Raw genomic sequence first — 27356 nt, forward strand, 5'->3', positions numbered from 1 at the left:
GTTGGCCAATGCCTCGAAAGGGGGCCATTGTCAGGATTATGATATGATATGATATGCTGACCTATTCTCTCGCGCCTATTCAACCACTTTCTTTGGCCTGGGAAACGTTTTATTTTGATGGGTTTGTGTTGGGATTGAAGTGCAGTCCGTGCAGCAGCCAGCAGCTCTGTAAGGAGGCAGCAGGGCCTCGATGCTCTTTCCCCATGTGGCACAAAGCATTTTATTATGCCCATACAAAGAGATCAACTATATTTTTCTGTACTTCTGAGTTCAACTTGGAGTCGAAGTTGGAGTTGGAGTTGGAGATGGAGTTGGAGTCGGAACCGGAGTCTGGAGACTTGCCTTGTGGATTTTTGTATTCTGCATTGATTTTCTTAGCTGCAGGTGCGGAAGCAATTTGTTTAGAATTTTGCTGTAAACGCAACAAGAAAAAGCTGCCACACCAACAGCCCCAGCAACAACAACAACAACAACGACAACAGTAACAACATCAAGTGCTACAAGAGCATCGGCCAGGCAACATGGACATTAAATAAAAGCGAAAAGAGTAAACACACAACACGAGAAAATATTGCATGCGCAGCTCGCCAAAAGGCAAATGTCGGCAGTGTGTGTGTGTGTGTGTGTTCGAGAGTGTGTATGCAAATTATTATGCTCACAGAGACGACGCCACAACAACAAACAGGAACAACAGCAACAACAAGAATAACGTACTATCCAAACACTTGAAGCCGCGTTGTCAGCTAAAGAAATCGTTTCAACTGCTTTGCAACTTCATTGGCCCGACTAAAAGGCTTGCCAAATCAACGTTAACTAACCGAAAATAACTCATGGTGCTCTTTATACGAGGGCAGTTCCGTTGTAGTTCGATAGTCATGGGAAAATAAATATCTCTTTTGTAACTTGCAACACATCTGAAATTATCTTTTTGAGCAGTGAAAGCTGCAAATGAATGAGAAATGAAAAAACGATTAAAGCTTCTTATTATACGATAATACATGGTTGCAGTATAGGAAATACATACAAGATTAATATGCTCTACTATTGAAGATTACAAGTAGCTTAACAAGATTCCAGCAAATGTCAGTTTAGCCTTAATGAAAATATCAGTGAATTCAAAATTTTGATTTTCACTTTAATTTTTCTCTGAAATTCGATTTCAGCTTTTACACCTGATATATGATGGTGCATTTTGAATGTAATACTTTATCGATACGCCAAATATAGCATTCACTATATTTCGGTATTTTTTCGGTATAATAGATATTCTTTAAATTTATACCACACTGATTAATGTATGGAATATTAAGATTGTATATTTTAGAATAATACTGCATTTTGCTTTTATTAAAAATTACATCTTTCTTATTTGTTTTTAACCTAAGCAGAAACTTCCAACATAAATTATGAATTTTTATTATTAGATTTTCGCATAATAATACCTTTAATTTCAGTATTATTGCCATATTTCTTTTATGTCTACTTTATGTGATGGTTTAAGTATTGTTTTCATTGATTCCAACTATAACTATTTTTATGACTTTATTCTAGTTTCAAATTTGAATTTAGATTTGATATTTCTCAAGAGATATTAACTTTGTATTATCTAGCAGCAATAAATACTTCATGGCATCTAAAACCAATTTGTTTTACGTCATTTGATAACTCATTTTGCTGAGCTTATTCGTGAAGCTGCTCTCGTGTGTATCATCGAAGAATCATTATGTTTTATTGTTGGTTGAACCTTATGGCACATGACCATAAACTTTTATTAATAACCCCATAAAAAATGCTCATAAAAAGTGTACTCATCTTGTTCACCATGTTGTGCTTGTGTGTTACGGTAATTTTGACCATACTCATGTGTGTGTCTGGAGTGTTTTGCAATTTGTCGATGTCGATGTGTGTGTCAAAACAATGGCACAGTTGGTGGGGTCAAACTTCCTCCCCGTTGCCCCGAATTATTTTCTGTGTGTTTTGATGTCTGATTTCTCTACGAATAAGAACTCTATTATACTATGTTATACAGTTATAAGGTTTCTCGCTGAGAGAGAGAGAACTACTATCATTAAGTTGAGAGTACAAATTCTGTTGCCCAAATGTAAAATGATATGTGTGAATGCTTAAAGAGTTAAAGAGTTTGTAGCAAGTTCTGAACGTGTTAAAGTCACAAGTTCCCTAACACGTCTTTAGGTTATTTGATATATTTATTAAACTAGCATAACGATTTTTATTAAGCTCACGCAGACAGAGAGTGAAAGAGAGATAGTGAGAGAGCGGGAGACTCAAACGGGTTATCTAAACATTGTGTGTGCTCTTCATTTTGGTAAAGTCTTTTGAATTTCTGATGCGATTCGCTCGAACTGAGGAGACTCTGATGATAGAGCAACACTCAACTTTGTTGCACATACGATCAAACACACTCACACTCACACACACACACACACACACTAGCACATATTTCAGTCTCGTTGCAGTTGCAGTCGCAGACGCCGTCTCCTGCCTTATTTCATTTCATTTTATTTACGTGAACTACTCTGGTGTCCAATAAAATATACGCAACGAAATCAGATGCAAAACTTCCAACCAACTCTTCCTGCAAGAGGGACAGAGAGAGAGAGTGAGCGAAACAGAGTGAGAGAGGGCGAAAGATTCTCATTCTCAGCATCTCTTGTCGTTGAGACACGCGGACGCACTTAATGAGCAGCGATCTTAAATCTTAAAGCAGACGCACAGACAGCCGACCGAAGATGGGTTCGGACCTGGCTCTGACTACAGCAGCGATATCTTGGCAGAGCCAGAGCATGTGTGTGTGTGAATGTGTGTGTGAGTGCGAGTGTGTGTGTGTGTGCGACGAAAGTATCTTGAACTGCGCTTTGCTTCATTCCGGCTCAGCTTCATCTTACTTCTTCTTCGTTGTTGTCGTCGTCGTCGTCGCTGCACTTGAATTTCAAACTCACACAGAGACAGAAACAGTGAAAGAGATGGAGAGAGTGAAAGAAAGACAGACAGACAGAGAGAGAGACAGAGACAGAGAAGGGGGAACACTTCAAATGCTTATGAAGATATTATGAAAAGCAAGCCGAGACGAAGACTAAGGCTGAAGCCGAGGCCGAGACTGAGGCCGAGACTGAGGCTGAGGCTGAGACTGCGGCCTGCGTGACAACAGTGCCACTCGAGAGGCAGAGACCGGGTTGTGGCAAGTTACTTCGCTGCTGGCAAGTTGACAAATGCAGCGCAGCGCAGACAGACAGCCATGGGAGTAGTTATCGAAGGAGGCACCCAGTATCCGACTATCCGAGTACTTGCCACAGCTCACAGCTGCTGAGGCACAGTTGTTGCTCATCTCTCACTCTCTCTCTTTCTCTCTCTCTATCTCTTTCGCTTGGCTCTTGGGCTTCACCTGCAAAAAAGATCAATGACAATTTATTGTCATGACTATGTAAGTTCTCACTGGGCGCAGGCGTGCTCATCTCCAACTCGAACTCCAACTTCAGTGCCATCTGCATCTGTATCTGTATCTGTATCTGTATCTGTATCTGTATCTGTATCTGCATCAGCATCTACAATTGTATCTGTGTGTGTAAACAACTTGCGAGACGCTTTTCGATTTTGCTTGTGTGTGTTTTATTTGTTTCACTTAAGGAAAATGGCCCATAAATTATACAAAAAATGATATCTACTTAATGATTTAAATTAGTTTCCACTAATGCTTAAACAAAATATCACAAAAGTATCTCAAACTACAAGCTAATACATAATAATAATAATAATATAAAGATGTGAACAATTTCTATGGCTAGACTTAAGCTTAAGCTAGACTTTGCTTAATACTCGCTTTAGATAATGATCCGATGTCGATATTGACCTGCTAATACTCGTACTTGGCCCGATTCTTGTTGCTTGACTGTGGAGCTGGTTTTCTTTTTCTTTTTCTCTTTCTTTTTTTAGCTTTTGGGCCAGTTGTGAACATTTGGCATTTGATTAAGTTTAATCCCTATGCTTAGATTAGATTAACCAAGTAACTAATATGATGTTTAACAAAAGCGAACATTTTAAATTATGTCTTTAGGTTGATTGATATTCCATCCTCAGTTTCTACTTTAACGATATTTACAGCTTATCAGTCAATGTCTGTGGCGACAATTCCCTAAACCGATTTCGATTCCGATTGAGATTGTGATTGAGATTCCGATCTCGCGATCTCGAGTCGTTGTCGTTGTCGATCGTTGGTATCGTTTCATTAGCTGCTCTTGTTGCTGTCGCTGCACTTTTGGACCTGGGCCAGCACGCGATCGATGCGTTCCGCCAGAATCTTGATTGATTTATCCGGCAGCGAGGGCAGCACATCACGCACATTCGGGCTGGTTGTGCGCTCAAAGAGTTCGCGCAGCTTTGTCCCCGCTCCTCCATCTGCACCTCCGGCTCCTCCTGCACGCAATCGCTGCAGCGCCTCGATGGTGGGACGACGAAAGATGCACAGATTGTCGAGCAGGAGACTGTGATAGGCCTCATACTTCTTGAGCAGCCGATAGCCATGCAGCAGGCCCGATTCGTTGTCAAGGAACACGAGCAGCTGCGTATCCCTCTGGCGGGCAAGATTGTGAGCTGGCGCAGCCATAATGTCGGCATTCCATTGAAAGTTGTACAAGTTATTAACGACACGATCGAGGTTCGCGATCAGGTAATCGAAGACGATTAAATCGGACCATTGTGCCAATTCAATTAGTCGCTGCAGCAGAGCCGTCGTTGACGAGGTCGTCGTTGCTGTTGCTGTTGCCGTTGCAGTTGCAGTTGCAGTCGAGGACAACAACTCCTTAGCTGACTCCTCAAGCATGCGTGATTGATGATCGACCGTTTGGCTGCTGGCAGCGGCAGCCTCCAGTCGCTTGAGTAATCCCCGCGACATGCTCCCGCTCTCGCTCTCGCCCTCGCTCTCACTGCTCTCCCGCTTCAGCTGCTGATGCTGCAACTGCTGCGTTAGGTTCCAGACATCGTGCTTGTTGAGATGTCGCTCCAGTGGCTGAAACGGTTGCGGTATGCCCGCTGGCTCCAAATCGGCCAGCCAACGCGTTAGCACCACCGGCCGACGTTCCTTCCACTGCGCCTGCGTGATGTCGCCCAATGCACTCGACCAGCTTGGCGTCGTTGTGTCAATGACTGTCGCTGCACTGGGCGCCAGATTGCTAATGTTGAGCAGCTGACCGAGGTAATAGCTGAATATCTCGCCCTGTATCTGATCCGTGTTCTGGCGATAGCGTGCACAGGCACGCGTTCCATCAGCGAACACAACCAAACGATTCTGCATGCGTCCACAGCCCTGCTCCAGCCGCGTGACCTGACCCTGACCTGCCACATAGCGCTCCCAGCTGTGCTGATCCTCGGCCGCAAAGCCCTTGGGCAGTGCCTGCTCCACCAGTTCGCCCCAATAGATGTTCGACTCGATGATGCCTGCCTGCTGCAGTTGCTGATCGCGAGCCGCTGTCGTCGACGTTGCCTGGTGTTGCAGCTGCAGCTGTGGCTTGGCCAGCGATTTGCTTGCGGTGGCTGTGGCGGCTGAACTCGACGACTTGGACAAGCGACGTTCGGGTCCCTTGCGATAGCGACCGTTGCTAATGCGCTGCACATGGAATTCCTTGATGCTGCCATCGTTAGTGTCCAGCTTCTTAACGATCATGGAGTCGGGCGCATTCTTGTCCTGCTCCAAGTGGAATGCATTGCGAAATACCTGCTCGGCACTCAGCTCTAGATTCGCTGACAGCTCTGACTCAACAGCTTCGTCGCGTATGAAGGCAACGCTGTAGGGCAATGGAGGTGGATCGTCGCTTAGATTCAGGGATCGAACAATTGGCTCATCACTTAGACTGCTGCCGCTGCTGCTCGTGTTGGCAAAGTAGTCGGGCAGGCCGAGCATGGGTACGATGACGCCCAGCGCCATGCCAAAGACAAAGGCGGCCAGTATGCTGAGCAGGCAAGCGCGACGCTGGAACGCCCGGCGACGACGCAGCGTCAACAGTGTCATGTGTGTGGCTTCAATGGGATTGCTGTTGATGCTGCTGCAGTTGCTGCTGCTGCTGCTACTAAGGTTGCTGTTGCTGATGTTGCTGCAGTGCGTGTTGCTGTTACGCGGCGTGGGCGTTATAACGCTGCAGGTGAGCTGTAGCTGTTGCAACGCCGTTGTGCCGCACAGACGATCGCTTAAAATTTTCTCAATTGGTTGCTGTTGGGGTTGTTGCTGCTGCTGCTGTTGTCCGGCTTCCAGGCGCTTGATGTCGTACATTTTGCTGCTGCAGTCACCGAACTTTATGCTGCCTCTCTCTCTCTGACTCGCTCTCGCTCTCTCCTCAGTCTCAATCGTTCTTCGTTGCTTGCTGTCACGCTCTCAATCCGAGTGCAAGTTCAAGCTGCGCATGAAGACGCCGGCCGGGGTGGGGCAATCGAAGCGGGGGTTAGCCAGATGAAACTCAGATGCAGCTCGTCGTCGTTGTCGACGAAAGTCGTGAAATTAATTTCTGGCTTTGTTTAATAAATATTGCGCCTGATCCAAGGCTATTTGATCAGTGTAGTTGCGGGTTCTCCTCGCTTTTTGCCGGGTTCCTTCGCTAGTTCTATCACCAACTAGCTCGCTTTCTTTCTCGCTCACACTCCCCCTATCTGTCTCGCTTTGACCGGTTCGTTTATTACGTTTACGTCGAAGCTTTGCGTTTGGGTTTGGGCGATTTTTCTTCGATTTCCACAATTGAAATTGAAACAGCGCAACAACAGAAAAACAGACAGACACACAAAAGGAAAAAAACGTGCCCAACGCCGCTTTATTTATTTTTTTTCGCTCGTTCTGTTCGTATTTGTTGTAGTTGTTTTTTGTGTTTTTACTTTATTTTTTATTTGGTCGTTTTATCGATCTATTTTCTGCACGATCACTTGTTGTAATTTTTTATTATACATTTTGCTCAGCCGTCGCTTTAGCTATTGTTGTTGTCGTACTCGCTGTTGCTGCTGCTGCTGTTGTTGTTGTTGCTGTTGTCGTACTTGATGTTGTTGTTGTTATTGTCTGTATCTGTGGCCGTTGCACACGTATGTACATAGCGAATATGCCTTTCGGGTAATATTTTAGCAATTTCCTCCTTCCCAGTGTTTTGCCGCAGTTTTTGGACTTTTGCAGTTTATCGCGACCTCCACGCGATGCGCCGTCGCTGCTGCTGCTGCTTCTTCTTCTGCTGGCTGCTACTGTTGTTGTTGTTCTTATAGTTTTTTTACTTGTTCTTTTCTATAGATATTTTTTGTTTTTGGCTGTGGCTTAGTCCCTTCTTGGCTGGCTTAACAGCTTCGCTGTTTTGTTTGCAATTTTTGCAATTGGTGATTTTGGCGCACCGATAAAACCAATTTCGTGGCTTTGAGCTATTTACCACACACACACACACACACACGCGCGCGCACACACATTGATATACCTAAACACACACACATACACGCAGAGACTTGTCTACAACAGTCGTTTGGCATTCCCTGGCTGATGCATTGCGCTTGATAATTGCCACAGCAGCGCGACAAGTCCAATTCCAAGTCCTGCCCAGAGACTCAAGACTCAAGCTAGGCACGGTCAAGGGTTTCGATGTTGCTGTGTTTGCTGTGGTTGCTGTGTTTGCTTTTGCTTTTAGGTTTATCAATTTAATTTCTTGTCTCGCACCTTTGCTTGATTTTATTTTTATTTTATTTTTAGGGCTTTTTGTCCGGCTTTTGACCGTCCAACACACACAACATTCACGTTGTTCGCTCGCTCACTCGCCGAACACACCGAACACAACGATCTGAGGAATTTTTATGCTTTTTTATTTTGTTTTTCTTTTGATTCTCCTTTTTTATAATTTTTGCCGTTCGATGTCTGCGCGATGTTGTTGCCTCGTTCTTGTCTTTCACATATGTATATAGTTATAGTCACATAGATTGCGTATTCAATTGGTATTCAACTTAAAAATCAATTCACATTCATTCACTTTGATGGTATTTTTTTGTTAGTTGTGACAGCAGTCTATTAGCTTCATGTATCTTGTATCTGACGAATTGCACAACGTGCGCGCAGGCGTACCGCTTCGTTCGAGTTTGGATGGCAGACTGTCGGCTGGAGAGTCGTCGCCAGGCTTAGTTAAAGACCGGACCAGCCACTCAGACCCGGCTCAGCTCTCGCTCTCGCTCTCTCACTGCTCTCTCATCTTTTCATTATCTCACTCTCTGTAATAAATGCTGCTTTTTGAGTGAGACTCAACTGTGAAGCACTCGATGCTCTCTTTAATAATATATTTGTTGAACCTTAAGCTTACTTCCTTCAACATTTAAATATGAAATTTAATTAAATACGCCCCAACACCAAACCTCAAAGCTGTGCACATTGTTTGCCATAAAAATGCCCGAATATGTGAAATTATAGTCAGGTGTAAATCTAGGCAAGACGCTCGCATCGAAGCTCATGTTGTGCACTCTATAGGTGGTGTCCTGCAAATTAAGACTCACATTAAGACTATTTTTTTTTTTGTACTAAACTTTTAACTCACCGCTTTCAAAGGACATTTTTTGGGAAATTCAACGAGTGATTCTCGCAATCCTTTGCTTATAAACGAAAGCAGTGAAGGTCGAGAAGCTCCAGCTAGTATCTGGCATATATCCAGCCTCATTCCATTGAGCGCTAGAGCATTTTTGCTACCTATGGTATTTAGCGTAATACGTGAAACGCCCACCAAATTGACGAGGACATTCTTGTTGGTTTTAAAATCGAAGTATAACGATTTTCGGTCCTTCACACCACATGTGATATTCGCAATTTTATTGCCAGTCACAAAGCAACGAGCATCCGAAAAGTGAATTGCCTACAAAAATAACTGTTGAATATTCAATTAAAATAACATTTTATATAAAATACACACCTTATGAGTCTGGCTTAGCAATAAAAAGCTGCTAAGTAGCAGCCAAAAAAGCAAGATTCTATCCTTTCGTTCATTTTTAAACATTTTATGGAGCAAACAAAATAAGCGACTTTTAACGACAATTTTCAAAATTGGAGTGAATGTTAGTGAAAATGTATATAGTATTAGATAAACTTCATACAAGAGGAAGCTTATTTGTTTAATTATCCATGCATAAATAATTGTGCTTAAACGGTAGAACTCAAATTCTGTGAATGACTTCATATATAGATGAAAGATAAGTTTTTGTCAAATTATTGTGCAACTTTAATTATCAATTTGACAATATGGAATTTTATCACGGATTGTAATAATAATTCAATATGTTATGCTTCGCAATTTTAATTTACATAAAAATCGTTTAACGTAGAGAAGCATAAAAAGCATTTATGAATGAATTGGCCGACGGCAAAACGTCACATATAACATATTTAATTAAATTGCGTAATACTCAAAATTGAGTTTAATAAAATGATGCACATATTTTTGACATTGCTTAATAAAATGAATTACCCCTTTTTAGTATATTAGATTTTGAAAATAAACTTTAATATATCAGTTGATAAATATAATTTCTTAGTTGAATACTGTCAATCTGTTGATATAAAGAGCAGCTCTTAAGAGCAAACACAAGACTTCACTCAAAGAATATTTCACTCAATAAATCACACAAGAGAAGGTGAGAGAGATATATAGCGAGAGAGAAGCAAGGAGAGAATTCTCTCCCAATTGAGCCGCACACAGACCGTGGACATTTTAATGCCCATTTGAAGCTCTTGAAGCGTTCGTGTTGTTGATTTTTATGCTCAGCGCGGCACATTTGCTGCGCCACATTAAGAAACTAGTATCTGGTGGTGCTCAGAGCGGGAGCGAGCTGTGAGCTGCGAGTTGCGATGGCGATGGCGATGGCAGGCAGCAAAGGAAAACGAGAAGAAAACAAAAAGTTGGAAAAAATTTGATCAAGGAATGTAGACATAACTTGACAGCATGTTTAGAGAATTTTTACTCGAGGACAGAGCGCGAATGTGCGTTGGAAACGGAATGAGTCGAGCTCGAGTAGAGTTCTGCTCACATCCAGACCAGGCACTACCGCCAGACCAGAGACCCAAAGGCAGAGGCAGAGCAGGCAGCGAAGGCAATGACGACAACGATAACAACAAGAACAACAACAACAACGAAGTCGAAGCTGGCGCATTCTTTTGGCCGGGCTACTGCTGAGTGTGTTTCTGTCTGCATTCGTGCGTTTGAGTCTCTGAGTATGTCTGTTTGTGTGTGTGTGTGTGTGTGAGAGAGCCACAGCTTTGTGGGGAGACTCTCGAAGTTGAGAAGTTGCGAGTTCCGAGTTGCGACTCACGATTTGCCTAATTGAATTTGCACTAACAATTAAAAGTTGCTCAGCATCGAATGACAGGCATAAACATAATTTACGACCAACTCTTTTTACAGTTATCGCGTCTACTTAACACAATTCTTAATCACAATCTCCCCTTCCCCCCCTGCTTCACTCCCGCATTAAAATGCAAATATCGGTTAATAAAATAGCCAAGTGAATGCACATTAAATATCAAATTAAATCGAATCGAATGGCCATGCATAGATAACGACTCAAAGATCAAACAGAGAAAATAGTAAAGAGACAGAAAAAAAACGAAAACATTTGCAATAAATAAACATAAAATTCAATAAAATAAAGTTAAAAGTGTCAGCTGTCTGATTGGGCACTTTAGCTGCTCTTCATTATCAATCGATCTGAATCTGACTTTTGTCTCCATATCCGAATCTCAATCGAGCGACATCAAATCAGCTAAACACAAAAATTCATTTCATTTCAAATTGCTGACCACACACACAAAAAAAAAACCTGAGCACTGATTGTTCGCTCTGTGTTTGTAGCTTTTGATTTGATTTTGTTTAACTTTTTCGGTTTTTGATATTTATATCTATCTGTTTCAGTTTTTTCTTCTTCTATTTCTGTAGCGTAGCTTTTTTTCTGCCTGTGATTTGCCATGTGCCCCGCAGCAATGTGGCTGTTGAAATCGTCAGTTTAAGTCAAATTAATTAACATTAATTTTTGTAGCTCGTTGCGAGGCATAAAATCAGCCGGGTGGCATTTTTCTTCAGCCCCGTGTAAATGTGAATGATAAATTGTAACCTGGACTGGTTACGTTTGCGACTTTGGAATTAGACTGAAAACTGAGAGTTGGCACTGAGTCTTCATAGTCATCTTATCTCGCTCGTTGGCCACCTTTTATAGGCCGTTCTTGTTGTTGTTGTTGTTGGCTGTCCACATTGCCAATATGGTGGGAAAGAAACCTGGTGGTGGTGGTCGCCGCAGTAAACTTGTTATATTTAAGCCAATAACAACAGCAACAACAACAACAACAACAACAACAGCAGCGGTCAAACTGCTGCCATCAGCCAGCAGCGAGGTCCATGTCCCGGCCCAAAGTTAATCGAATTAAACAAATATACGAAGATGAGGAGAAGTTAACAGTTGCCCAGTGTTTGACAAATGATGTTTGGGGTCTTTTCCATGCCATACTTATAACGATATAGATAGATTGTATAACTGTGATGGCAAGTTCATTGCCTAAGTCTTTTGTTTTGTGGGAACACTTTTTCGTTGCTTTGCCGTTGCCGTCGCCGTCGCGTTTTAATTATTGCCAAAGTCTTTCGGCCAGCGTATAACTTTCAGTGCAGCCAACAAAGAAAGAAATAAAAACTTGACACACACACGCACACACACACACACTCGAAAAAAGCATTTTTTCGAAGTTTGTTAAGCGCAAATTCTTGAAATGTTTGCAGTGCGCAACAATTTGGAACATTTTGTTGAACACAAGAGAAGCAAACACAAATGAAAAAAACCAGCAACAACAACAACAGTAAAGTGAAAGAAAAGAGAAAAAAAATACAAGAAAATGTATCGGCGGACGCGTCGCCGCGTGGTCAACGAAAGTGAACGGCGAAGGACACACAAAGTGACGCAAAGGCAAAGGCAACGATGATGTGCGAGTGGTCAACATCAAGCGAAACTGGAACTGGAACTGGAGCTAGAGCAAGAGATGGTGGACATGGCACATATGCGATGAGAAGTGAAGCTGCCATTGTTTGCATTGCTAGATTCCAGACCACTCATGCTAGACGCTAGCTGGCTGGATGGCTGGCTGGCGTCGCTGATGATGACGACGACGACGACGACTTGGACGAAACTGCCACAAGCAGGCTGAAGAGGCAGGAACTCACTCCTTGCATACAGTGTTCTTCGATGTCGACGTCGACGATCGTCACGGGCCGTCAGCGCTTGCATCCACAAATCCACACAAGTCCACAAAATGTCTACAGACATATACTCATAACACATCCTAGCCAGCCTGTGGTGCACTTCAACAAGGGCAGCACGGGTATGGGGCACTTGCTGCTGCCGCTGCCGCTGCTGTAGCTGTAACTGTGGCTCTTGCTGCTGCTTCTGCTTGCCTCTTTACTGTTGGCTCTTCAACGACTCCAAACTCCAGACTTTGGCTGTCTCTTTTGGCTGCCATGGCCTGACCTGAGTTAAACAAATTCATTAAAAACTCGTCACTTTGCGCGCATCACGCTGACTTGGCATAACTGCTGCCGTCCTCCTTCGGTTTTGCTGGCGTCGTCGAGCATTGCCACTTGCCACAATACTACACATCGTAGTCGCATTCGCATTCGGATTCGCATTCGCATTCATACTTATGCTCTTATACTTATACTTATATGCATACTCCTTTGCCCTGCGGCCAATGAAGTGCCTGGGTCCATAGTCTTAAGCCGTTGGCAGGATACAATTTTTGTGTGGCAAGCAGAGGCAGAGGCAAAGGCAAAGCCAAATGGCGAAGGCAACCTCTGCATTATAACAATATTTTTGTTGCATGTCCCTTCACATTGTTTGCACTGCGCTGCAGTTTACTTCCTACAATGCTAAGGCAAACAGTGCAAAGAGTTCGAGCCTCGAGTCGCGAGAGCTCGAGTTTGCAATCTTTGGGCTGAGCCTTGAATTCTGTATTTGTATTCTATTTTGAAAGGCCCTTCAATCAACTTGATCTTGGCAGCTGCCTGGGATTCAGTCTGCCAGCCAGCCACCATCATCGCCATCGCCATCGCCATTGCCTTCACCATCGCCATTGCCATTGCCAGCAGCATCACCAACGCCGCCAGTTTCATTGCTGGCATTTCTCCTGAGAAAGCTCCACAGCTCCGATAAGCAGCCCGCTCTCTCGCTCGCTCGCTGCCTGCCATTTCCAATGATGCCACATTGATGCAGCAGTTACCTTCTAACGGCTGGGCGTACATCTCTGTGTATGTATGTGTGTGTGTGTGTGTGCGATAAATTTCCAGGAAACAAGCGTTGCGTTTGCCGTCGGGTCTCTAGCCAAAAACTGATGCCGCCAGTTGATGTCGCTGGCGACGCATTGCTACTGCCAAGCCCCAGCAGCTGCCGCCGCCTGTAATATGCGCTAACTAACACGCATATCCAACAAGTATTTTATGTCCAATTATTCTTGACTCTCAACAACTAAAAAAAACAACAGCAATATTCAGTAAACTTTGCACTTTGCACAAAACACCCAATATGTCTTATTGCTTCTCAATATAAATTTTCCTAATGAAGCTTACAGAATTATAGTGAATTTTTAAGTTAAGTATTCACTTAATAAATGATGCCATTTTGTGAATAGAAAAATTTATATATTTGAAAAAAAAATTCAGAAAAATTAAATTTAAATAAATAGAGAAATGTTACTAATTACATTTGTATTGCTATAACAAAAGAAAACTTAACTTAATTTGCCAAATATGCTGTTATATGTTGGTAAAGTTATTACTATTATTTAATTCTTGTTGCAATGAGATGAAACAGAGCGACTAAGACTTTCAGACTTTAAATATAATATTTAAATTTTAAATTCGCTCTTATTTAAAATAATATCCAATAATAATTTCTAATTTAATAATAGGTAGCCAGTATATAAATATCAATCATTGTTATTAGAATAATTCAAAATTCAAATTAAATATCAAATATAATAAATATGATCTTAACATAATGAATTTATAGAATTCTTAGAAATTTATTTAAAACTTTTTCCATTTCAGCCAAGTCGAGAAAAATCCTACAACTTTTTCTTTAAGTTTTTTTAGCGTTTGAACTCTCGCTTTCGTTATGTTATGAATATGCTTTTGTCGCAACTGTGTGTGAAGGAATATGGACTCCTTTGATATGTATGTCATACAGGTATAATATTCTGCAGAGACTTATAAAAGAGATCGATGCGTTTGCTTGCACACCTTTTATGGGCGATGAACGATGAAGAGACAGACTGCCTGCATATGATGCGTTAAAAACTTTGGAAACAGCGCTGACAAAAGGCCACTAGCAACAGCTGAACAGCAACAACAACAACAACAAATCGAAGAGGGGGGACAGGAGGAGAAGATGAAGAAGTCAGATCGCTGCCGCCATACAAACGCGCCTGTAATTTTAAGACGCAGCCCCAAGTATGACGATGATGACAAACAAGGATACCAAACTCAGAATACCACTGAATTCTTTTGGATAATTAAAAGCACTTAAGTCGGAATTTTTTGGAGCGCGTTTTCTGTTTTTGTTTTTTTGTTTTTGCTTTTCTGTTATTTGTGTTTCTGTTCAACTCTTGTTATATCATATGATTGTTGTTATTGGGGAGGGGGAGGGAGATTTAAGTCAGAGTCTGAGTCTGAGTGTTGCCTTGAAGTTGACTAATTAGCGAATAGCAAAGAAAACATTGTAAGTGCACTCTCGTATGAATGGGAATGGATGTCTGAAATCGAGAAGTCTGAACATCAACATCAAAAACAACTGGGATTGGATCATCATATCATGCATATGTATCACCTGCTGTTGCTGCTGCTCTGGCATCTCAATGTGAATGTCACTTGCAGACATCTTTTACAATGAAAATGCATTATGAAGTCAGCAGAAAGCCGCCTAATAGTGTTAATAGCGACGACATAAAAAGGTTATTAAATTTATAGCTATTTTCTCACAGCGGCATCAAAGAGGGAAGTGAGATCGAATATACATTTAATTAATAGAAGTTTGTTTAATAGCTGATCTTTACACCGAAAGAAAAAAGTTCTAAAATCAAAGTGCGTTAAAAACAAAATAATCTTAATGTTAGCAAGCGAATATTGATTTCAAGAACATTCGATATAAGAACCAAGTTCTTATTAAAAAGAAGAAAAAATCGTTTAGTTTTAAGCCCAAATATTGTTTATAATTTATTGTTTTTTTTTTTTTTTGATACTATTTATTTTTTTATTACTATTTATTGAATTTATTACTATTTTTTTATTTAATTAGCGCATTCAGTTCTATATATTTGTTATTGACGTACGAATTTCTTAACACCGATTCGCGCAACATTTGAATCCAGGACCTCCTCCTTACATTGAAATAGAGAAATGAGCTATTAACGAAAACAAAGCTAGATAAAATCTTTATAGAAATTTCGATAGTTTACAGATTTTAGTAACCTATGATAAATCTAGTATATTTAGTCTTATTTTGAAAATTTTGCATTTCTTGTCTTAGTTTTAAGAATTGTTTCTTAAAGTGGTTTTATTTTAAGAACATAAGAACCTTTGTTTTAAAAATTATCAACCATATCAGAAATTTGTTTTTTTTTTTCAGTCTATAACTGATAAAACAACAAAGAAATGTGTTTGTTTAATTTTTATTATTAATATTATTAAAATGATATTAAGATGTTTTGCATGTTAACACACATTTATAGTCAAAAGTGTATCATATTTAAAATTAAAGTGAACAGAATTCTGAGAAGTGAGATGTGTACTCGTCGTAGAGCATGAAGTTGATTCGCTCTCGATATGATTCATATATAAAATGCGATGTTTTCACCATTTTAGCACTCAGAATGCATGTTTTCTCGCTTATTGTGAAATGCTTTTAGCTGATATTCAATATTTCGCAGGCGAGGCGATGCGATGCGAACTTGAACTTCACAGCGACTACGACAACAGCGACATTATGTTACCTGGTCCTGGCCTACCTTTGATTTGTGGCTATTTCGCGCGGAGACACTTCATTTATCACATTCATTCGGCGTCGGCGTCGTCGTCGCCGTCGCACTGACCTTGAAAACGTTTTAGCCGAACCCAAAACCCAGTCACACATTCACACTCAAACACTCGCACAATTCGCTGCCCCTTTCACAGCTCCAACCTCGTGTCTCGTGTCGTCCGCATCGAAGCTGTGCCTGTGCATATAGTATAAACATTTTGTAAAAGGAGCCATACATATTTTTGTCGGTTTCATTTTAACATTGCGTTTTCTTGGCCCGTTTTGTGTGTGTGTGTGTTTTTTTTTATTATTTTTATTTTTATTTGTATGGCTTTATTAATGATGCGATACGAGATAATGACGCATGCATACCAGATACGCGACGCCGCCACCGCCACCGCCAACGATCCCGAAATGAACCCAAAACAGAATCGAATCGAAAGAAGAAGCTAAGTGCTTCCGCTCTAAATTCTAAATTCGCATACGAAACCAAATTGCGAGTCTATTGCAGCCATTGCCAGAATATGCCAAGAATGGTGTTAAGCACGATTAATTCATGCCCATCCGCAGCTGCAGCACCTAAACCACCTCCTCTCCCCTCAGTCACCCTCAACCCTCCATACCCCCCTGCTCTTAGTGCAGAGTTGATGTCGTTGGTAGCGCAGCGCTAAATAAATAAATGAATTAATGGCCAGTGCGAGTGCGGTGCAAAAAAATCAATTAAATAAAATGCGAAACGTAAAACATGCATAAAAAGCAAAGAGGTGTGAGGGCATGACTGCCAGATACCCTATAAGGAAGTTGAATTAAAATATAAGAAACACTTTTATTTAGACAATCATTTTATTGGTAGAAATATTTGAATGAAACTTCGACAGTTGATGACAGCTCGTGCTTAGATGCAGTCACAAGCTTTGCTTTCATTTGAAGTATTTTCAACAAAATTTCATATTTTGATTAACCCGTTATACTCCTTGCAGTTTTGTGGCTACAGGGTATACGAAAAACGGCAAGCGCAGAGGCTCTGCCACAGTCGTTGTTGCAGTTGCAGGCGCAGGCACATGTTGCCACCGTTGGCAGACGAAGCAGCCGCAGCTATGCAGATGCTGCCTTGGCTGGCTGGTTGACTGGATGCTTTGGCTTGGTCTCGACGATGGCTGTCTGAGTGTCTGCTGTGGCTGTTTGTGGCTGCCAGTCGCATCGATATTAAATTGTTACGCTTTGGACAATTTGAACACGCGCAGGCGCAAAAACAAGACTTGAAACAGGGAAAGCCAAACGCAATCGCAGATCGTTTGCTCGATCAATGCAGCAGATTGGGCCAACTTGCACAAATACACACACATACCCAGAGAGTCCAACTGCCAGACGACAGCGGACAGACTGTGGCAGCAACTTGTGGCAGAGAGTCAGTTGCAGTTGCAGTTGCAAGTGGCTCTATAAGGTCGAGGCATGTGTTGAGCCGCCGTCGTGGTAATTAACTCGTTTGCTATTGTAAATGCCTCATTGCAACACTTTTGATGCCGATTTCTGCTGCTGTTGCACTCGATGTTGCTGCTACTACTTCAGATGCCCCTGATCTGGCCAGTGGGTGGTCCGATAGCTGGCGGTCTGTTTGATGCCCATTGCTGTCATTGCAGCCATAAATGTGATCCGTTGCCAGCTTTGGCAATTATGAATGGAGATGCGCGCCAAACTGGTTTCTTTATTATTCCAGGAATCAGCATCACCCACACACACACATTTTAACACACACTCACACACAGAGAGTCAGACTTGTACCCAACCCATTGGGGATTGTGGGTGCCAAAACATGAGCCTTGCGCCGATCTGATGGCCGCTTCGTTTGAATAACCGCTGAGCTCGCGCTCGCGCTCGCTCTCGCGCAGCATTCGAGAAATTAAGAACCCGTCTAACAATGACAAATCTTCTCGCCAAACCAAAACCAAAACCAAAACGAGCCACAACAGATTCCCAGACCATGATGGGGCTGTAGCCAGGCAGACAGCCAGCTCTCACGACATCGCAGTTGTCGCTGTCGCAGCCGTTCTCGTTGTCGTTGTCGTTGTCTCCGCTCCTTACTCCGCTCTACCTCTCTCTCTCTCTATCTCAGTTGCTGTCGCGTTTTTTTCGTATGAGGTACCTACACCTAATGGATTTTATTTGTGCTGTGTTTTGCTGATTTAATTTCGTTATTTGGTTCTTTTATTTTCGTTTCATTTCGTTTTGTTGTTTTTGTTTTCGGTTTGGCATTTCATTTCGTTGCGCCCGAAATCAGCGGCGCATCTGTGACCGGCTAAGGCTCAAGGCTAGAACTCCACCGCTTCACCTTGCACCACCGTCGAGCTAATGCCAATGCGAATGCGATACACAATTTTATTGTGCTTAATTCGTGTTTGTCGTTCCCGCTGACTCCAGACGACTCTGACTCTGACTCCGACTCTGGCTATGACTCAATTAGGCGCTGACCCAGCAGGCAGCAACCCATTCGATTGCCGTGAGGAGGAAAGACGCAAGTGCAAGGGCGTGGCATTGGATTATGTGACTAAGCAGACACGTTTTGACTTGCAAGCTTCAACATCGATTGATTCCATTCGTATTCTGCATGTTGTGAGAATCGAATTAACAATGCTCGTAAATACGAATTCATAAGAAACTACTTAAAGCCAAATTAATAAAGCGTCTGATTTGAGTATTGATTTATCTAATTGTGTATTTTATTAACTCGATTCAATTTCAAAATCAAATCAATTTGAAAGCGAATTCATAAAAAACATAAAAGCTTGAAACCATGAATTTTTAAAATAAAAAAACTTAATTTAAAAACCAAATGAATTTAAATGCGAAGTATTAAAAAATACATAAATGCTTTATAAAATGAATATTGAAGTATTTATTTAAAATTTTAAAACTTTCTGTTAAATATAAAAATTAATTTAAAATGCCAAACCTATTTAAATGCGAAGTCATAAAAAAATCTATATTATTTAATATTGAAATAATTATGCATAATTTGCCTTCTCTCAACCTAATAAGCAAAATTTCAATTGTAATTTCCAACTCTCAGCCTAATAAGCAAAATTTCAATTAATGAAAATTTCTCTATTATTATTTCGCCTCCTCATAAATCGAGTGTCTTCAGGCGAAGAGCAAGTAACATGAATGTAATGAGTTGTTAAGCGAGTGTCATAAGTGATTTCACTTTCGTTTTGTTTGGTGCTGTGTGCAGGCGTTTCCTTTGGTCGAAAAGCCGGCGCAAACACATGGCATAAGGTAAAGCAAACAAAACGAAAGACTTAAGCAACGAACTTTGTCGCAGCCAAACGACGCAAAAAACAAACTTATGCAAATAAGTTCGTTGTTGTTGTTGCTGTTATGATTGTTGTTGTTGTTGTTGTGGTTATAGTTGTTGTTGCTGTCGCGTTTGGAGTGTTGGAGGCGCTTCCCTTTTGCCGCGCTGCCAGGATAAACAAAGACCTTAAGCAGACAGCAGGATGTGTCAGACATAATTTTCATAATTTTACGCCACAAATCTGCAAGATTTCTGGGCATTACTTACGCCAGCCCGCACCAGCCGTCCATCCCAAGTCCCCCCTCCCTCTCTTCTTTTCACCCCCTTTTCAGCAGGCTGTGCGGTTTGAAATTTAATACCGCAACAGCAGCAGCGGCAGCAACAACAACAACAACAACAACAGCAACAGCAACAACAACAACAACGTCAATGGCAATGGAAGCGGCAAATGCAATTTAGCAAAACTCGTCGGTTGGTTTTGGACTTGAGCTGTGGCGTCGTTTGTACTTGGGGCACGGCTGAGGTGTGAATATTTAACCGGATATGAGTGAAACGCATCTCTCAGGCGCGAAAGGACGACGCCTTCGCCTTCAGTTTGCCTGCTTGCGCTGCGACACAATTCAAGCTAAACACACCGATGAACGACGATGCTGAAGACGATTCTGAGACGATGGCGATGACGAAGACGAAGATCAAGACGAAGACTGAGAACCAACAATGAGACCGCGTTCACAACTCAGAGAGACTGACAAACGAGTAAAGTATGAGTATGTGAGTTCGAGTATGAGTGTGGAACGTCAGGCGGGTACGCATTTAATAAAATGATAGACTGACAGTGCGGGAGACAGCTCGGCGCTGGCAAGCAGCGACACCCCCAATACACACACACATACACAGAAGTGAGATCCATCCCAGAGTGAACCCAATAAATTGCGCCTCCTGCTGCGCCACAGTGTCCAGTGAGAAGGGACTTCAAGGCGTAACCTGCGCTCCAATGAGCTCCATCGTGATCTGAGAGATGCCAGTTTGGTTTCGTTTTGATATATTTAATTCGCTTGCCAGCAAAAAAGAGCAGAAACCAAAGCAGCAGCACTTCGATTTCATTTCTTTCAGCTCCGTTTTGCTGTCATTTTGCTAAAGAATTTTGCTTCAGAATCCATTCGCATGTAAACAATCGAATTACACATGCTCCTTTGGACTTAACACCAAACAGATTAGATGAACATCCACATCACACAGCATCCACAGCAGTGGCTGCGACGATTCAGCGATTGCTTCAGCAGCAGCAGCAACCACTCTGATATGCAACGCTCTGCGCACTCTGGGAATGCAGCAAAGTGCTCTCAGATCTCAAATTTTGGTTTTAAGTTTTCAAATTTTGAAATATTCAAGTCTTTTTTTTTCCTACTTCTTGTGCTTGTGTTTGATTCGTGCGATGGCTGCTTGGTTGCTTGGTTGCTTGGCACGACGACCTTTTCACACCTTCCTCTTATTATTTGGCCATAACAAAAGGCGCTCGTATCAATTTCACTTGCATCCGCTTTTGACAAATTCCCCTGAAATCTACGTTTGACAAATTTCGACTCTGGGAAACTGAAACCGAACTCGTGCAGTCGTGCACACAGACGGCACTTGGGAAAGCCAAAAATAAAAAACTTAAAGAAACTGCCAGCAGGAGGAACGCAAACAAACAAAACAAAAACACACACACAAAAGCTACAATAAATGGCGCCACATTTCTCAATGCTATTTATAACTTTATCCATTTCTAAATCCAATTTCAATGATACGTTTTCTATATACGATCGACTATTTCAATTGCTAATGAAAGCGAAATGTCGCCATTGAACGCCTACGAGCGTCTGCTTGAGAAATGGCCAAGGTAAATGGTAAAGCCACGATTCGATATCTTGTCATAACTTTCAGTCGATGTCCGTTGAGTGCATGTAAATTTGCAACCGCATTTACCACATTTGCAGTTGCAGTTGTACTAATCGTCGACGTTGCTGTTGTTGTCATCATTTTTATGGCAAACGCCTGTCAAATGCAATTGAATGAATGCGGTCTGCCAACAACGACTCGATCGCAACCATACACGGCACAACAGCAACAACAGCAACAGCATCGAGAGCCCCAACAGATACTCAAGCATTTAGTTGAACAAGTAAATTTACAAGCGAAATCGATGCCAACTTGGCGCAATACGTCACAAGCTCAATAACTGACCAACTACAAGTTTAGCAAGCTATTAAATATCAGCTGAAAATCCACTTAATATTTCTTAAATAATATTTTTTATTTGAATACTTTATTCTACTTTTAACTACATTATCTATTTATGTATACATAATAATAATAATATAATTACAATATAATTTTATAATTTATATTTCGTTCAGAACTGATAAATGAAAATATTCATAAGTTATTTAGCAAAGTATATAAAATTTAAATTCATCATTTCATACTAATATATATATATATACTTAATATTATATATAATTTTTAGATTTTTCTTCTTTATATATTTATTTATACATATGTATATAAACATAATTTGAACTAATCCTTACTTCAGAACTAATATATGAAAATATTCATTAATTATTTAGCAAAGTATACAAAATTTAAAATCATCTTTACCTACTAACAGATATTTATATTAGATGAAAATATTTTATTATATTATTTATCAAAGTCACCTCCTAATTAATATCCAATTTCAAATCGTCTTTACTTATTAAATAATAGATATATTATTCGATTTTATTACTTATCAACGTCACTTCCTCGTGTTCAATGCAATTAGTAATCAATTTGCAAGTGTAAATAGTCAAGAATAGTTAAAGCAGCTCATAAAATCGATTAGCTCAACTATGACTTTCTTAATTGAGCTTCCTGTGCAATAAAGTCGTCAATAACTGCGACGTTTAATTTCTAAAACACTTAATGTCGCAATTTGAAAAAGAAATTGTCGAATTCTAGAGCAATATTGTCGACTTTCTTGATTGAGCTCGACGGTTAATAGAGTATCTAAGTCTCGCCTCCTTTTCTGATTGTTCTTAGCTTTATTGTTGGCTGTTTCGAGTTGGTCGATGTTCGATTCTTGCGATTCAGGTGCTCGTAAATTCAATTGGGTGCTTTAAGCATTGAAGTGATTTACGCCAAATGTTTAAGAGCAAATGCTGATCGGTTGTGTGTAGTAGCTGCTGTGGGCTTATTTGTCTTTGTGGAATGCAGAGCTAATCAGTGCATAATTAATATTAATTTATATGTAAGCTAAGTGCACTTATCTGTGGCTCAAGTGGCTTTTATATCAAATTTGCATGGCCAATGCTTTGCTTTAATTTATGGGGCAATTGTCGCAAAGGCGCCTATTGACACAATCCAACACACATTCTCGACTCATTAATTTGTATCCAAATGAAAGCAAAGGCAGCAGCAACAGCAACAACAACAGCAGCGAGAACAACAACGATGCAAACGAGGCGTAGAAAGCGGGAATAGATGGAAATTGTAACAAGTTCAGGCCAAGTCAACAAGCACTTGGCACATTTTGTGGCCATTTCACAGAAGTTGGGCACAGCCTCAAAACCTCTGCCCCTCTGTCCCTGTCCCTGTCCCCTTCAAAAGAGTTCTGTTCAGACGTAAACACACACACGCACACACACAACGAAGTGAAAGACACAAACTGGCCACAAAGACAACTGAGAAATGTATTCGTTTCGTTTCGTTTGGTTTCGTTTAGTTTGGCTGCCCATTCTTGAGTTTGTTTCGAGTTTATTTTGTTTTTTTCTTAACGAGGCGCTGCCAAGTCACTGTCAAAATATTGAAATAAAGGAATTTTCAATTTTAATTTCTTTAGCGCGCATCGCTGCTCGAAAAAAAGGGGTTCAGCGACACCAAGCCAAGTTGCATAGGCCAACAACAACACGCAAAGAGAGTGAGAGGGGCGGGGTCATCACCATGGACCAGCGGCAGGGGAGAGGCAGCCAAAACGTTACGTTAACGTTCCGAGGAAGTGACTCTGTTCTTATGTTAATGATTGTTGTTCTAAGCGTTAAATGAGCGTGGGTAAATAGAAGCCTAAGAAAAATGTTGAAACTAACATTTACTGAACTCAAATTGACACATGCAACGAATGCCACACAAATTATAAATGCAGCTTTTCCTCTTATTTTTCCATTTTCCAAAAATGAGTTAAGACTTCTAGCGAAAGGAGACTCTGCAAACGAAGGGGCAAAGGATTTTTAAGGAATTTATAGTTTTGTTAGTAAAGAATTTGGAATGTTTTTTTTTTTGAATTTCCAAATAACTTCACAAATGCATCTGCAAATCTTTTCTCATTTCGTTAGCACACGTAAATCTTGTCCCTTTATTTGTAATTTATGCATCTGAGATACTTCTTTTTAAATATTTCTATTTATCTATAATTTACTGAATGATTTTTATTTCATTTATCGAATTTGGAATGTTTTATTCAAGTTTCCAAATAACTTTATAACTGTAGCTGCAAATCTCTTTTCTTCAGCGTATATCTCAACTATTTATCTATAATTTACTGAATGATTTTTATTTAATTTCCGCACTTTTTCGCCATTCTATTCTATGCGCTTAGAGGCTTCGTTTATTCACTTTCCTCGGCTATAGAGTTCTGTTAAGTTAAGACCTTGGCAATATTATTCAATCTGAGCTGAGTCTTCCGAACCGGATCCGCCCACTTTAATGGGCAATCGTTGCCGCCACCGCCACCGCCACCGTCACCGCCACCGCATCTTGGGCCCATAATTTGTGCAGTTAACTCAATCAAATATTATGATAATGTGCTTCTTTTCGACTTTTTGATATGGAAAATGTTTTTGTTATACTTTAAATCCGTGGCGAGTGTTGTTGTTTTCTTAGGCTTAGCCCAGGCATCAGCAGATTTTGCAGCTTTCTCATTTATGCAAATTTCACTCAATATGCAAAACATAATCATTTTGTTATAAGAACCACAAGAAGGAGAACGCACATTGTTGCGCCAACTTGCAGTTGGAGTTGAAGTCGAAGTCGAAGTCGAAGTCAAAGAAGTCGAAGAAGTTGGAGTTGCGAGTTGCGAGTCTCAGACACGCCCAGGACTGCAGTTTGCCTGGGCAATAAAGCAGCCAACTAAATAACTCAAACTATCACGAGAGCAGCGATGGATGAGGTAGAAGTACTATAGAAGAAGTAGCGGCTGTTGCTGGACTGAAAGGGAAGGACGAAGACGGAGACGGAGATGGAGACAAAGACGGAGACGGAGAAGAAAGAGCTATACAGAAAGCAGCAAGCAGAAAGGTGGAGCCACAGGAGGCAGGAAGCATGTACAGGGCGGAGGACGATCAATCGTTTAAAAATTTAAATAATATATATGTTTGCCAGTCGGCGGGCAACGCGAAAACTGTAACAGCCGATGTCGGAGTTGAAGTAGGTGGAGCAGCCACAGCAGCAACCACATCTCTTCTGCTGAGGGAGTCAGGAGCAAGCGAGCAAGCGAGCGAGAGTCGTGGCAAGTTCAGTGAGTTGAACGCATATCGGCGCATGCCCAGCGGCGATTTATGCTTAAAACGGTGTAGATTTTTATGCTGTTGCCGCGGTGCCAAGTCAAAGGAGCTGCCACAGACGCACACACACACACACACACACAGAGATACAGATGGAGCAGACATGGACACAAACAGAGCGAAGGAGCTAAACAGCAGAAGAAACCTGTGCTGAGCAGACAGCTAGGCTGCTTATTAAGCGATCTAGTGATTTTAGAGCTTGCGCCGATCCGTGCACGGGTTAAGGAACTTTTTTGGAACGTGTCGCCATGTGGCAGCCTTGACAGCAGCCACAACAACAAAACGAAACGAAACGAAACGAGTTTTTCAACAGCAATCGACTTGGCTAGCCTTCTTCCCAACAAAAAAACAAATTAACAGGCAACGCAATACAAAAGTCGCGCTCATCTGACACTTGGAATGGAGCATGAAGCAATGGGGGCGTTTAATTGATTCAAATCGAATTCATTGGAACTTTTCGTCGCGTTAATCCCTTTCAAAAAAAAAAAACGGAGATCTCCCGGTGGCCCTGCCCCTCTAAGTCCGAGCTAATGCAGAATCATTGAGGCAAATTAATGAAGCTGCTGCCGGCAAACTCGAAAATTGAAATCGAGGCACAATCAGTCATAAGTCCCACAGGAATTGACACAGCTGAAACCGAAAACCAAGAAAAAACGCAATGAATCAGCCGGAAAGCGCGCTTCACCATGATTATTTCAATTCTGATTTCGATATTGTCGCAGCTAAGCCACACTTCTTTCTGCTTCTGCTCCTACTCCTCCTCCTCCTCATCTATCTGACGAAGGTGTGACAGCTTCAACGTAGGCTTGGTCTCTTGCCCCCCTCCGCCCAAACGCATAGCTTAGCTTCGCTGGTAATGTAGCTCAATTAATTGTAGCGTAATTTCCAGTAGCCGGATTATGTCTTAGCTTTGACTTGGCCTGCACTTAGATTCAACTGTCAGCAAGCTGTCAAAGCTGCAACTGTAACAGCATTCAACAGCTTTAACAGTACGACTTGCAGATGCTCTACGAATTCAATTTCCTGCATTTATTTGTATTCGTTTATTTTCACTGCATAAACGGAAGTTTCAGTCGTAGTTGCAACCACAAGAACCGCAAAAAACCGATCGCCGTTTTGCTGTCACCATTCTCGCAATTTTCTTAATGAAATTCAAAATTGTGCCATTCATTTTGATTGCGTTTTGTGCGCCACAAGCCAAAGCAGGAAATCACAATAGCACTCGGGTTGTAAGGTTCAAAAGGTGTGCCCCAGTTGTGCATTGTGCCACCGCGTGTTGCGGTTGCCTCCGCTGCGGATCCCTTGTTTTATCGGTTCAATCTTCAAAATGAGAGGCGACGTTGCCATCGCCACCGACGCCTCTGCCTGTCATTTTAGTGAGGATCACTCGAGACCCAGGGTCTCGCCCTGAGGTCTGAGACTCGGAAAGTTGAGATCAACCCGCAAGCACAATTGCTTGGCGGAGTGTAAACATTGCCATAAAAAAACTAAAAACCAACTTTAAATGAAAATTACACAAAAAAAAAAAAAATTACAACAATATTCAAATTAGGCATTCATGAGTGTGAATGTGTGTGTTTGCAAAGCGATAAGCAGCAAATGTCAGCGCTTAACTTGGGAATCTGGCAGAGGCAAACGGCTTTATTAGGCCCACAGAAGTATTCACGTAGGAATATCGCGCCTATTCATCATACTCATAGCTGCTGCAACGAGGGTGTTACCTCAAGGTCTGGCAAACATTTGCAAATGTCATAATTGCATACATTTTGATTATGGTTAGAAAAAAAAGTGAATGTCATTTACGAATCAAATGCTGACAATCTTATTTTTTTTTGCATTTTTTTTTGGCGACAAATAACAGATACACTCGTATACTCACTCACATTTACATTCACATTCACATTGGTGTTTATCTGCAACCTGCTGACGAAATCGACACAAATGACTTGTTGGTTGCATAGCTGGCTGCCACCTGTTGCCGTGATTATGTCGAGACTCTAACTCTAGTATCCATTTTCCAGCAACCAACAACGTGTACACATGTTAAAATTTGCACCACGCTGCGTATGATTAATGTGGCAGTTGCAATTTTCAATCCCTTCCTTCTCCCCACACCTCTCCACTTGTACATTTCGTGTCAATCAATGCTCACTGAAATTGAAATCTGTGCCAAATTCGGAATTGTTTAATATATTTGAGTTTTCATTATACCAAATATGTCAAAACAAACAAATTTTTCAACAAATTGATTGATTAATCGAGTGAACTCTCAGAACTTTGACGACCAGATGAACACAAGGGATAAAGAACTGAATATTCATGTCAAGAATGAATGGCAAGATAATGAGTAATGAATAAGCTCACAGCTACTATTATAAAAGAAAGTATTAATGCTTACAAATATATCAAGTTGCATAATAATTATTAAAAAAGAA

The 27356-nt window shown here is 41.3% G+C and overlaps 1 protein-coding gene across 3 annotated transcripts; it reads right to left on the minus strand.

Moving 5' to 3' along the window:
* Positions 1–3600: 3600 nt before the first annotated feature.
* Positions 3601–27163, minus strand: LOC132790943 (extracellular serine/threonine protein kinase four-jointed). Of its 3 annotated transcripts, none has more exons than XM_060799704.1 (3): positions 26805–27153; positions 8550–8861; positions 3601–8490 (listed from the first exon to the last, which is right to left on the minus strand). In XM_060799704.1, the coding sequence occupies exon 3, from the start codon at positions 6278–6280 to the stop codon at positions 4244–4246; it is 2037 nt and encodes a 678-aa protein (XP_060655687.1). In that variant the 5' UTR covers positions 6281–8490; positions 8550–8861; positions 26805–27153; the 3' UTR covers positions 3601–4243. The 3 variants fall into 3 exon arrangements, 2 of the variants coding, with proteins under 2 accessions (XP_060655687.1, XP_060655686.1); XM_060799703.1 differs by having other exon boundaries at positions 8550–8873; XR_009632840.1 differs by lacking the exons at positions 3601–8490; positions 8550–8861 and adding an exon at positions 15232–15433 and having other exon boundaries at positions 26805–27163.
* Positions 27164–27356: the final 193 nt, after the last annotated feature.

Source organism: Drosophila nasuta, chromosome 3 (assembly GCF_023558535.2).
Source record: "Drosophila nasuta strain 15112-1781.00 chromosome 3, ASM2355853v1, whole genome shotgun sequence".
In the NCBI taxonomy this organism is placed as follows: domain Eukaryota; kingdom Metazoa; phylum Arthropoda; class Insecta; order Diptera; family Drosophilidae; genus Drosophila; species Drosophila nasuta.